The following is a 13,063-nucleotide window of genomic DNA, read 5'->3' as shown; positions in this document are numbered from 1 at the left end:
AAAGGTTAACTACTAAAAGGCCTTTAAGGTATTAGGGCTTGTTCCTACTAATATATAGGTAGTGTTAGATTGCCTTAAAGTATAGCTGCATAACCTACTAGTAGTACCTCTACCTAAAACACTATAGTAATCTAAGACACTAAGTAATACACACAAGTTTAGCTCTTAATCTAAGCTTATAAGTAACTCCTTCTAACAATTACTAAGTACAGTGTAAGAGGGGTTCTTAAAGCTTATAAAAGGGGCTAAAGAGATACTGCACAAAAACATCCTTATTAAGGCCTATGTGTGAGAGCTTAAAGAGCAATTAGTAGTAATAACTAAGAGAAAATCGCGTAAGAGAAAGTAGATTCAGCATGGTGGCACACTTGAGTATGGCCCAGCAGCATTGCGGGTAGCTGCTAAGGCGTGTGTAGCAGCTCAGCTATCTAAGAAGACTTAGGGTGGAGGTGGTTAACTAGGAGCTTAGTCAACTGTTTAGCGCTGTAGGAACTACAGTAAAACTAGACACAACACACAAACGTGCTAGGAGGGTGTAGAAACATCTTCTAAATCTAATGCAAGTATATAGTATACTAGGTTACTATTTAATAGCAAGTAGTTGTAGTTGCAGTAACTTGTGTTAGTCGTGCTAAGAGAAAATGGCTGGTTTGGTGATATGGCCGGCTTGGTGATAATCTACGTTATCACTGAACTAGCCACTTTCTCTTAGCACAACCACCTTTTACCCTAACACAACATGCCTTAACAACAACAACTTTAGAATACTACTAGAGAAGGTAGAGTTATCCTTACTATCTAGGCCTTCTATGCTAGCTAATTTCGCAGTATCTACAGCGCTGCTAGAGCGTTGAATGTACCTTATTAGTAGGTCTCTAATTACCTTTGCAATATTACGTTTTAACTAGATATACACGCTAATTGCTAGAAACTTACTATACTAGAGGAGCAGACAATTATCTAGTATATACTTAACCTTAATTTGCAAGGATTTGCGCCCTAGCTATGTAAGGTGGCAGATATAGCTAATAAGATACTTAGTGTGCATAGTAAAGAGCCTGTTAGCAAACTATAGGCTAGCAGGCTTGTAACACGTTTAGACAAGCTTAAAATAGCCTTTAATTAAGCTAAGGATAGACAGAGGATACTATAGGAAGATCCTAAGATAATTAGTGTGTATTTTAAGCTAGTAGAGGATACTTAAGTTAAGTATAGTATTTATAATAATAACATGCACAACTTTAATAAAACTAGGTTCTAGATAGGTATTGCTTTGTCTCTAAAGGTTGTAACAGGCTTAGAGAGACGTGCTTAGCTAGAGCTTGTTCAGCCAGGTGATTGCGAGTAGGTTACCGTTATCTAGAGCATCTGCGCCGCTGGGTATGCAACCCCGCCTTTTATTATCTACAAAGGACGCGTCCACATCTCTGCCTAGTATAAGGAGATAGATATACCCTATAATTAGAAGCTCTTAGTCTCTAAGAACAGTTAGATAAATAACATACTTAGCCTTAAGTAGTTAAAGTACTTTAACACGCATATAAAGACGTGTTAGGTAGGAGTGTATAGGTTCCTTATCTTAGATAGCTATAAGAGCTATCTTAACTAGGAGTTTAAGGACTATTACCTAGAGAACTAAATCCTTACTCTCTATATACTACCTTACTTATTATATATCCTCTAGCTACTTAATATAGTCTATTTCTTGCTATTAAAGTATAAGTACTCCTAATATATTTAAGACTTAGCATACTAATATATCTTCTATATTAATAAGTGTCGCAGCAGATATCATGCCTATTTACCAGCCAATTCAGGGGTGCAAATGTATGTACATTTTGCCTCTATTTTGGCTGCAACAGTTATGAGCCCGGACGCTGAAACTGCGCAAGCAAAGATTGAATGGATTTTCGTGTTCTATGGGTGACCATAGCCGAGGGTCTTGGCATGGTACCTGCTCTGTTGGCGTGCTATCTGCAGCAATAGAGCATCGCGAAGAAGGATTCATCTATTACTTAGCACATTAGGCATTCTGCTGCGTTGTGTCACCTCCAATTATGCTGTCCTGGTTGGACGTGAGGGGGTGTGTCGCAGCAGATATCATGCCTATTTACCAGCCAATTCAGGGGTGCAAATGTATGTACATTTTGCCTCTATTTTGGCTGCAACAATAAGGAAGGCTTCCTACTAGCCTTTAGGGACATATTCCTTAATATATTTATAAAGGTTAACTACTAAAAGGCCTTTAAGGTATTAGGGCTTATTCCTACTAATATATAGGTAGTGTTAGATTGCCTTAAAGTGCAGCTATATACCCTACTAGTAGTACCTCTACCTAAAACACTATAGTAATCTAAGACACTAAGTAATACACATAAGTTTAGGTCTTAATCTAAGCTTATAAGTACCTCCTTCTAATAATTACTAAGTATAGCATAAGAGGGGTTCTTAAAGCTTGTTAAAGGGGCTAAAGAGATACTATATAAAAATGTCCTTATTAAGGCCTACGTGCAAGAGCTTAAAGAGTAATTAGTAGTAATAACTAAGAGAAAATCGCGTAAGAGAAAGTAGATTCAGCATGGTGGCACACTTGAGTATGGCCCAGCAGCATCACAGGTAGCTGCTGAGGCGTGTGTAGCAGCTTAGCCATCTAAGAAGACTTAGGGTGGAGGTAGTTAAATAGGAGCTTAGTTAACTGTTTAGTGCTGTAGGAACTATAGTAAAACTAGACACAACGCACAAACGTGCTAGGAGGGTATAGAAACATCTTCTAAATCTAATATAAGCACACAGTATACTAGATCACTGTTTAATAGCAAGTAGTTGTAGTTGTAGTAACTTGTGTTAGTTGTGCTAAGAGAAAATGGCTGGTTTGGTGATATGGCTGGCTTGATGATAATCTACGTTAACGTAAACCCCCAGCACCTGGGCCAACCCAGCACCTAGGCCATTTCTTGCCAAGACTATAACTATTAATATTAACATGTAATGCCTTACTAACAAGATATACAATTATCTAAACAAGAGGGTAGAATTAATCTTGCCCTTTCTACTTTCTAATTATATAAATTTAAAAGCCTCTAAAGCGCTGCTTAGGCATTTAACATACTGCATATAACCTTAAGTGCTAGGTATAGAGGCAGACTCTATATTAATAATAGATGTAACACACAATATAAGCTTATGCACACTAAAGAGCAAACAATTATATAATATATTCTTAACCTTAATTTGCAAGGATTCGCGCCCTAGCTATGCGAGGTGGCAGATATGGCTGACAAACTGTTAGGTGTACGCGGTAGGCAGCCTGTTAGCAAGCACTAGGCTGGGCGCTTTGTAACGCGTTCAGCTGCGCTTAAGATGGCCTTTAATTAAGCTAAAGATAGGCAGAGGATGCTGCAGGAGGATCTAGAGACAATTAGCGCGTGGTTTAAGCTAGTAGAGGACATAAAAGCTAAATACAGCGTACACAACTACAATATATATAACTTTAATAAGACTAGCTTCTAGATAGGTGTTATTAGCTTAATAAAGGTTGTTATAGGCACAGAGAGACGTAATTAACCTTAGCTTGTTTAGCTAGGTAATTATAAGTAGGTAATAGTTATCTAGAGCATCTACGCTGCTAGATCTTGTACCCTACCTTTTATTATCTACAAAGGACGCGTTCACATCTCTGCCTAGTACAAGGAGGCAGATATACCACGCAATTAGAAGCTCTCTGTCTCCAAGAGCGGCTGGACAAACAACGCGCTTGGCCTTGAGTGGCTGAAGCACTTCAACGCGCATACAAAGGTGAGCTAGGTAGGGGCGTACAGGCTGCTTATTTTAGACAGCTATAAGAGCCACCTTAACTAGGATTTTAAGGACTACTGCCTTAAAAACATAATCCTTACCCTCTATATACTACCTTACTTATTATATTTCCTCTAGCTACTTAATATAGTCTACTTCTTGCTATTAAAGTGTAAGTACTCTTAGTGTATACAAGACTTAGTATATAAGCATATCTTCTATATTAATAAAGAAGGCTTTCTCCCTACCTTAAGGACGTGTTTTTTAATATATTTATAGCAGAGAACTATTATAAGGCCTTTAAGGCAGCAGGGCTAGTCCCTCTTAATATATAGGTTGTGTTAGATTGCCTTAAAGTGCGCCTGCGTACCCTGCTAGAACCCCTCCTCCTAGAGATACTGTAGTAGTTAAAGACTCTAAGCAATACCTACAAGTTTAGATCTTAGTTAAAGCTTGTACATAAGTCTTTTACTTAGTTGCCTATTACTACACAAGCAGGCTTCTCTTAGCTTGTTAGAGGTGGCGAGCTTATGCTGTATTAGAACGCGCTTTAAGCAGCCTAGATTACTAAGCTTGAAGAGCAATTAGCAGTAATAACTAAGCAGAAATCGCGCAAAAGGAAGCAGATCTAGCAAGGTGGTACTATAGAGTATGGTGAGGCAGCAGCTCAGGTGGCTGCAGAGGCCTTTGTAGCCGCTGAGCGGTTAAAGAAGGCTTGTGGTAGTAGTGATTAAGAACAAGCTTAACTAGCTCTATAGCGCTGTAGAAACTGTGGAGGGACTAGACACAACGCGCAAATGTGCAAAAAAGATATAGAGGCATATTCTAAATTAGATATAAGCACAGTGTACGCAGGCTCTATGTTAAATAGCGATGAAATTGAAGAGTTGTAACGTGAGTTAGTACTGCCAAGCTTTTTTGGCCCGGGTGCTGGGTTGGCCTGGGTGCTGGGGGTTTACGTTAGTGCTAGCAGAACTAAGGGTAGCTATGCAACAACGTTGCAACATTGTTTTAAGTTTGTTAAATATAGGCACTTAGCATTTTAGCTGTTAGCAACGTTGGCGCGAAATTAGGGCTGTTGGGCGCAAATTGGGGCTGTTGGGGCCGTTGAACGGCTGTTGCACGACCATGCCACGACTGTCAGCAACAGCCAGTCTGGGCCAGATTTCGAAAAACTTTTCCCGATGTAGTAATATTTCAATTTGTGGAATTAAAATGAAAACATATTAGTTAACCAGACAGCTACGAAGTATAAGCCCTTGTCCTCGCCCTCGTCCTTCCTCTTGCCCTTGCCAAGGCCCTTCCCTCAATTACCCCCAACGTGCTTTACCGCCTCCGCACATCCAATAGCTGCTGTTAGGAACGCAGCGATTGGAATAGAAGCGCATTCAATGAAAGCTGTAATAACAGGTCCGGTAGAAAGCCCAGCTGTCTCTGGAGCAGTGAACACTTCTGCTGCAAGAGCAGCTGTTGCGCATGCAGACACTCTGCCAATTGCTAAGGTTCCAGCTGAGCTGAGGCACAGAATGCAGATGCCTGACTTTAAGCATGCTGTTACTGCACCATCCTTCTTTTCATCTGTGTTGATCTCATCGTCATACAGGTTTTTTTTATTCTCAATCTGAACTTTTGCTTGAGCTGGTGTTGCATCTCGTTTGTCTAGTCCAGTTCCGAAGTCCAGTACATTGTGCAGGAGAGAGAACATGCGATGTGTAGTCTTGTCGTCCCATGCTGCGAGGACGTCGTAGGGCTGATCTAGGAAAGTGGCCCACTGGGTAGCGTTGACAGCTGAAAAATCATCTGTGTTGTCCCACGATTGGAGTTCCACAACAGCCTCTATGCTGACACCTTTTAGGCTTGGAACTGTTGACAGGGCGACAGAAGTGGCAGCAACAAGCTGAGCGCCAAAGGCGAAAGATGCAGCCAATGTTGAGTAACGCATTGTAATGATGTTGCGTCGTTAGACAGGATCAATAGGTAGAGAACCTAGTTGTGAAGGACTGTAGAAGAGTTTGTTGTTCTGTTGAATGACTGAATATTATGCCAGCAGATGTTGTAGACTTTATGTCCTTTACTATAATCTGCACGCATTGTTAACTTGTGTCAAAACTTACCCTTTCTAGTACGAAGTAAAAGAGGCTAACTTCTCTAGAGAGTTACAAACACTACTTATGCTTCTACACCCCTCTAAGCAAGGGTATAGGTCCGCACAAGGATGTTAGACCGCACAAGAGATGTGACCGCGCAAGGATGTTAAGCCGCGCAAGAAACAAGACTGCGAAAAAGATACGCCCACGAAAGAAATAGGACCGCGAAAGAAATAGGACCGCGAAATAGGTACAAGCGCGAGAGAGATACGACCGCGCGAGATACATGGCCTGACAAGTATGTTAGACTGCCCAAGCATACCTACCTATTACACTGCACAACAATCTTAGACCGCGCAAGGAATAAAACCACGCAAGCAATAGGACCGCGTAAAGTTACACACGAATGTTGAACCGTGCAAAGAATGCAGTCTCCGCCTGCCGTGTAGATCGTTACCGGGCGAGTTAGTCACAAAAGCCTTCTGGACCTCACTCCTATCGCAATTAAGCTTTGCTCGGCGTTGCTTCGACCCACGGTAAATCTCCTAGCGCTGTCTACTCTGAGGTTCAGAGACAGGGGAGGCGCTAGTTCCTTCGACTAGTACAAATAAATTGGTTGGTTTCCATACCTGGTCTTGCCCATACAGTGCAAAGGAACGCTAACAGTTGGTTGAGGAGGAAGGCTTTAGGACTACATGTTCTACTGTAGTGTGTGTTGAGTCTTCTTGCTGCCTGGCGGACGCCTGTAAGCTAAACAATAAAGAGAAGTGTGAGCACCTTGCCACGTGTTTTTGATCGGTGACTTAACGCCAGAGTCAATGCGCAAATACGAGAAAAGAGTGGTCGTCCAAATTGTCGTCTCAGGTCTGACACAGGTCGAGATTGCTACCTCGTACGACAGAGTTAATGCGCAAAGACAAGAAGAGAGTACCTGGTCGTTCAAATCGTCCTTTGACACAGGTCGAGATCGCTACAGGAGCGCAAATACGAGAAGTAGTATTAAGCACTGATGTTGAGTAATGGGGCTTCTACTGGTCCATGCACATCGGAGGTACTCTTGGGAGAACACGGAACAAGCGTACTGTTCCTATAGGTCAAATAACAACAAAACTCGGCTCTTTTACTAGATGCGACGGCTTAATATCTCTGCTCCAGATTGCCTTACACAGAGCTCAGGTAGGGATCCTGGATACGGTAACGCGCATTGCAGACAAATTGTCTCATCTGGCCAAGAACTAAGTAGATGGAGGCTGGAACATCTAAGCAGCCATGGAAGCATTGACGTTCTAGATCGAACAGATTATTCAAGGCAATTTAAGTGCAACTGCACGTTGTTATGAAGAGAGCACAGTTTATAAGCTTGCCGTTCAGTCCCGAACAAAATCACATTCCACACACAATCAATCAACTATATCCACTTCTAACCTTCGATCAATCAGTCAATCACTTAACCAGTCTTCTATTAAGCCCGTCTTATACAGTAGGTTTTCACCCATCTTTCACCAAAATATTACTAATATATCTAGGAAATGCAATCTATCATCGTAATCGTCGCTGCGGCCCTTGGTCTTGCCTTGCCTACCATTGCCATGCCTCTTGAAGGCTCTTCCGCGCTCGAAGTCCGAGGAACTACGAACTATATTCTTACTTGTGAGGATAAGCTCTGGAAAGATGCCGCATCAGATGTCAACGGTCGAGAACTTTTCACCTTTGTGTGCATCACAAAGCTCGGGTGTGCGCACTCAGAGGCTCCTTCTGATTCCGCGAATGAGTACATTGGCGGCTGCCTCGACTGTCCCGCGAACATCAGAACTGACGCATTTGGTGGCTGCGTTATTGTTAAGCAGTAAGTCTGCGTCTGCTAAGGGAAAACTGTACCAGTACCATAGAGTAGCAATTTGTATCTATTAACCTTGCTTAAGTTAACGTAAATACTAAGCGAGTGAGCCATCAAAGCAAGTAAGCCACCCAACCAACTTTACGCACCTTTACAATTATATATCTTAATAACGTGATAATGTGATGTTTACATGTTTATAGAGTAAATTAAGCAGTATCTAAAGTATCTTTTTTGCACGTATGCAAGTTGTGTCTAGTCTCTCTGCATCTCTTGCAGCGCGCGAGTGCCTGGCGGCTGCAGCCTAATTGCTCTCCTCCTTGACGCTCTTCACGAGCAATCTGCTAATCAGCCTCACGTTGAGCGAGTATATCCTCTCCAGCTCCCTTTGTTAAGATCCCACACTGCTGTATACGCCTTTTTTACGCTGTTTGCGCGCTGACGCTGCCTCATTAGCCTTCTCAAGGCTGGCAATCCGATCGCGCATCAGCTCAGCTGAGAGCATCACTACCTTAGCACCCTTCTTGAGCTGGTTAATCGCCTCAATAATTGAAGCTGGCGATAAGCTCTTGTGCCGCTGCACGCGATCGCGTATTAACGTCGATTGAGCATTAAGTTCACGTACGTTGCTTGGCGTACGAGCTTCCCAGAGAGCCTCTGGCAGGGTATCTGGAGTAGGTGTACGTAGCTGCACGTTAAGCTTTAAGAGCACAGCGTTTAGTTGGAGAGGCACAAGGCTTGTACCTTAAAAGGCTGAGCAGATATTAGCTGAGGTGAACAATTGACTAAACGCTGCCTTAAAGGCTAGCAGGAACTCAAGCTTAGTGATATGGTTGATGTGGTGGTGGATAAGGCTCTAAACCTTACGGCTATACGCGCGCTTCAACAGCAAGAAGCAGCCAACGTCAAGCAGCTGCAGTAGATAAGATGAGTGAGGCAGCATGCAGAGCGTATAGATATTGTTCTCCTTGCAGAGCTCTTGAAACTCAAGAGAGTGGTGGCTCTCATAGCCGTCAAGGACGAGCAGGCGACGCGCACCAACAACGCGAGTCTTTGTGTAAGCGTTAAAGTGCTTCAGCTACTCTACTCCTAGCTTATTATTTTTCTAGCTATTATTACTAACTGCAATTACCTAGTTGCGTGGGATCTCTGCTTCCTTGTACCAGGTAGATAGATAATACTAGCTAGCAAATATAAGGAACGGCAGGACTAACCAGCCAGCAGCATTGATCACAGCAATCGCCGTCACCTACTCGCGATTACCTGCCTGAATAGCCTTATGCCTGCCTCTTCTTTCTAACCCTGTTACAACAAGTTAAGTTATAATTCTGCCTATTATAAAGCTAGCCTTGTTAAAGTTGTATACTTTATTATTGCAGATGCTGTACTTAGCCTTTGTCTCCTCTACAAGCTTAAACTAGCTCCTAATTAGAGCTAGATCCTTGCATAGAGCTCTCTGCCTATTGTATGCTTGATTGAAACATGTCCTAAGACTGTCTGTACGCTTAACAAAGTTGCTTAGCCAGTCTCTGCCTACAGGAGAGCTAAAAGGTAGTGAATTAATACTAACGTGTCACACAATCGAGCACCTCAATTGAGGGTGTGGAGCTTGCCAGCCCGGATAAACCGGGACGAGCACCTCTGGGTCTAAACCAGAAGCTCGTTTCATCCGTTCTTCGTTGACGAGCTACCGGATAATCGGCCAACTGCTCACTTATCTCGGATCATGTGATCCACACATATTTCCTATGTATATAAACCTTACTTTCGTGATAGGATAGACAGCCACTGATCAAATACTTTCGATCACCTGAGTATAGTCCCACAGGCTCCGTGACATAACGTGTTTCACAAGCGAGCGCCGCACCCAACCGAGCGCCGCACTTTCAATAACAGAACACCTGCGCAGCGCTATATCACAACACAACACAAATAAATAATTGTTTACAGGCCTAGATAGTATTATTTAGAAGCTTTACTATTATCTATATCCTCTATTTCTACCTTATAAGTATAGGAATTATATCTAATCTTACTATAACACCTACAGCGTTGTCTAACACACACCCTCCTTATAGGTATCTTGCCCTTACTACAACCCCTACCCTCCTTTTTAGTAATTAAGTTAGCTACTTTACTAACTATAAGGCTCTCCTCTATATGTATATATTATTGCTTACAGGTCTTGCACTTTATAGACGCTTCTATAGTGTCTTAAAGGTAGCCTATTTCCTCCTATATTAATACTATATTATAAGCTATCTACTAAGCACCCTTTACTAACTATTTAATCTACTTATCTAACAAACTTGCTAGAGACCCTTAATAGATTTAAATCTACTTTTAAATTAGAGTTAACTACTCCTCTACTCTATAAGTAGTGTGTGGTGTCTTTAGCTCCTAGGCAATGTTGCTAGATTTTAGTGATGTTAGCGTGCGTAGGCGCACATTAAGCTTTAATAACACCACCTCTAGGTTATGTAGGACTAGCCTAGCACCTCTAAAGCCTGCACGAACATTCTCTCTAGTAAATACCTTACTAAATACTAATTTAAAGGCTAGTAGGAAGGTTTCCTTATTAATATAGTAGATGTGACTGCGTGCTAAGGCTGAAACCTTGTCGCTATACAGGCGCTTTAGTGGCGAGAAGCAGGCGACGTTAAGTAGCTGCAACAGGTGCGACAAGTGCAGGGGCATACAGAGAGTAATTATCTTCTTCTCTCTGCAGAGATCTTAGAAAGCTACTAAGTAGTGGCTCTTATAGCTATTAATAATAAGTAGCTAGTAGACCCTAACTAGCTTTGCATGCGTATTAAAGTAGTAGAGCTAGGCAAGCACTAGATTATTATTAGTCTAGCTAGTAGGACTAATATTAATAACCTAGTCCTATAGGAGGTCCTTAGTAAACTAGTTAGAGATAAGAACCTTGCCTATAAGGATAAGGAATAGTAGGATAACCTTCTCTATTAACCTAACACCTTATACTAGGGTAACCTACTTATAATTACTAGGTTAGATCTTCTTCTACTTCCTAGGCTTCTCTAAGCCTATTACTACTAGCTATAACAAGATCTTGCCTATTAGGAAGCTATACTTATTAAAGTTGTACACATCCTTGTCTATAATACTATACTTTGCCTTTATAGACTGAACAAGCGTGAACTAGGGCTGGATAACTGCTAGGTCCTCGCAGGCAGCCCGCTGGCGATCGTATGGGCGGGTCCACCGCTTCTAGAGCTCTGGTGTACGCTTTACTAAGTTGTCAACCCAGTTCTTGCCAACAGGCTTTGCGCCGCGCTCTCTTAGCAGTTTATCTGCTATATCTTGTACGTCTGCCTTTAAGGAGGGTACATCGGGAAAAGTTTTTCGAAATCCGGCCCAGACTGGCCGTTGCTGACAGTCGTGGCATGGTCGTGCAACGGCCGTTCAACGGCCCCAATGGCCCCAATTTGCGCCCAACAGCCCTAATTTTGCGCCAACGTTGCCAACAGCCAAAACACTAAGTGCCTATATTCAACAAACTTAAAATGTTGCGGTATGAAGAGCAAATGCATATAATGAGTGTATTGTGTTCTGTGTTGTTGTTGTTGTTGTTGTATCTATATTCTCTAAGGCTCGCTGTAGGGTTTGTTTTGATGACGTCTTTGTAACACAGCTAAGGTAAGAGGTGCTTAACAATATAAGGAAGTAACACTAGACTACTGCTAACAACACGTGATCTGCTTCTCCTCTTAACTATTACACACCCCCTTATCCTGTAGTTACTTTGCAACAGAAGGATAAACCCCTTAGCTATTGTTCTCTATCTTACAAACCTTTAAGCGAACATCTATAAGCTGTAGTTGCTGTATAAATTTAATATGCTTCTAATAATAAAGAATCTTTGTTATGCTGTTAGCAGGCATCTAGCTTGTAGGCCTCTAGTAGATGTAGAGTTAATTCTACTTAACCTCCTAGTAGATCTAGTTCTAATAAATATTAACGTGTTTAAGCTTAGTACTAAGCTTGTCCTGCTCCTTTATAACTATGCCTATAGTCTATTAGTTATTGCACTAAATAATAGGCGTCTAGTTAAGCTTTAAAGATAGTCCTTTAAACAAGTAGCACTACTCCTCTATCTCTAATCTAGCAAGTAAGAGAGCAAGTAGCTCTGCTTCTGTTGTTAATTTTGTGACAGTGTGTTGAAGTGTTAACTTCTAGTTAATAGTTATGCTAAATAGCTAAAATACATAACATGGTTGGCAAGCGAGTTGGTCAGACAAGCGAGTCGGTCACCCCACTAACTTTGATCACCTACTCTATCTTAACACACAATGCCTCCACGCCACGCTCTGCTCATACAGTTAAATAAAGCAGATATTTAGCTTGCTCTCTTATCTATAGATTCTGCCTAAATTCAGAGTACGCGACGCGCTGCTACAGTCTTTAATATCCTAAAATTAACCCTAATTGACTAGCGCGCTGGAAAGCGCGCGCGACGCGATTGCCAGCCTAACTCAAGGAAGCTTACCTAGAGAGAAGAGGAGGTGATTGTTAGCTATATACTTCACCTAGATCAGCGTGGATTTGCGCCTACCTACGCAGCTGCACGTGATATGGCTGATAAGCTGCTGGCTGCACGCGGCGCTGGCCAGGTTGGGCAGAAGTGGCCAGCTAACTTTGTTAAGCGTACAGACAGTCTTTAGACGTGTTTTAACTAAGCGTACAATAGGTAGCAAGCTCTGTGTAAGGATGTAATATTAATAAAGAGGTAGTTTAAGCTTATAGAAGAGACAAAGGCTAAGTAGGGTATCTGTAATAAGGACGTCTATAACTTTAATAAAGCTAGCTTTATAATAGGCAAGATTACAACGCAGCTAGTTATAACAGGAGCAGAGAGGAGAGGCAGGCCAAAGACTCTTCAGCCAGGCAATCGCGAGTGGGTAACGCTAATCGCTGCTATCAGCGCTGCTGGCTAGTCAGTGCCACCATTCCTCATCTTCGCTGGTTAGTACCACCTATCAGCCTAGTATAAGGAGGATATCCTACGCGACTAGGCAATTGCAGTCAGCAACAATGGCTAGACAAATAATAAGCTTGGAGTTAAGTGGCTAAAGCACTTCAACGCTTACACGCAGGCTCGTAGTATAGGCGCGCGTCGCCTGCTTATTATTGATGGCCATAAGAGCCACCAATCTCTAGCGTTCCAGGAGCTCTGCAAGGAGAACAACATCTACACGCTCTGTATGCCACCTCACTCATCTCACCTACTCCAGCCGCTTGATGTTGGCTGCTTCTCGCCATTAAAGCGCGCGTACAGCTGTGAGGTGGAGAGCCTTATGCGCAACCACATCAACCACATCAC

At 42.3% G+C, this 13,063-nt stretch overlaps 2 protein-coding genes and 1 pseudogene across 3 annotated transcripts; 2 read left to right on the top strand and 1 right to left on the bottom strand.

The window, feature by feature from the left end:
• Window positions 1-4,973: 4,973 nt before the first annotated feature.
• Window positions 4,974-5,811, bottom strand: M421DRAFT_425262 (uncharacterized protein). Its single transcript, XM_033594022.1, has one exon. It carries the CDS (start codon window positions 5,735-5,737, stop codon window positions 5,102-5,104), a length of 636 nt encoding a protein of 211 aa, XP_033444175.1. The 5' UTR covers window positions 5,738-5,811; the 3' UTR covers window positions 4,974-5,101.
• Window positions 5,812-7,280: 1,469 nt separating this feature from the next.
• M421DRAFT_425261 (uncharacterized protein) lies at window positions 7,281-7,869 on the top strand. The gene is made up of 2 exons (XM_033594021.1): window positions 7,281-7,362; window positions 7,409-7,869. The coding sequence occupies exon 2, from the start codon at window positions 7,412-7,414 to the stop codon at window positions 7,730-7,732; it is 321 nt and encodes a 106-aa protein (XP_033444174.1). The 5' UTR covers window positions 7,281-7,362; window positions 7,409-7,411; the 3' UTR covers window positions 7,733-7,869.
• Window positions 7,870-12,554: 4,685 nt separating this feature from the next.
• Window positions 12,555-13,063, top strand: M421DRAFT_404532 (annotated as a pseudogene; the record flags this gene model as incomplete). Its single annotated transcript has 2 exons — window positions 12,555-12,727; window positions 12,770-13,063. Coding segments are annotated over 2 exons (194 nt in total), but the record flags the coding sequence as incomplete, so codon positions are not given.

Source organism: Didymella exigua (assembly GCF_010094145.1).
Source record: "Didymella exigua CBS 183.55 unplaced genomic scaffold M421scaffold_44, whole genome shotgun sequence".
Lineage (NCBI taxonomy): Eukaryota > Fungi > Ascomycota > Dothideomycetes > Pleosporales > Didymellaceae > Didymella > Didymella exigua.
This window is presented reverse-complemented; position numbering and strand designations above follow the sequence as displayed.

Bases quoted from the DNA above. Each gene is read 5' to 3' on its own strand.
- M421DRAFT_425261 (XM_033594021.1), top strand. From the start codon at position 7,412: ATGCAATCTATCATCGTAATCGTCGCTGCGGCCCTTGGTCTTGCCTTG.
- M421DRAFT_425262 (XM_033594022.1), bottom strand. From the start codon at position 5,737: ATGCGTTACTCAACATTGGCTGCATCTTTCGCCTTTGGCGCTCAGCTT.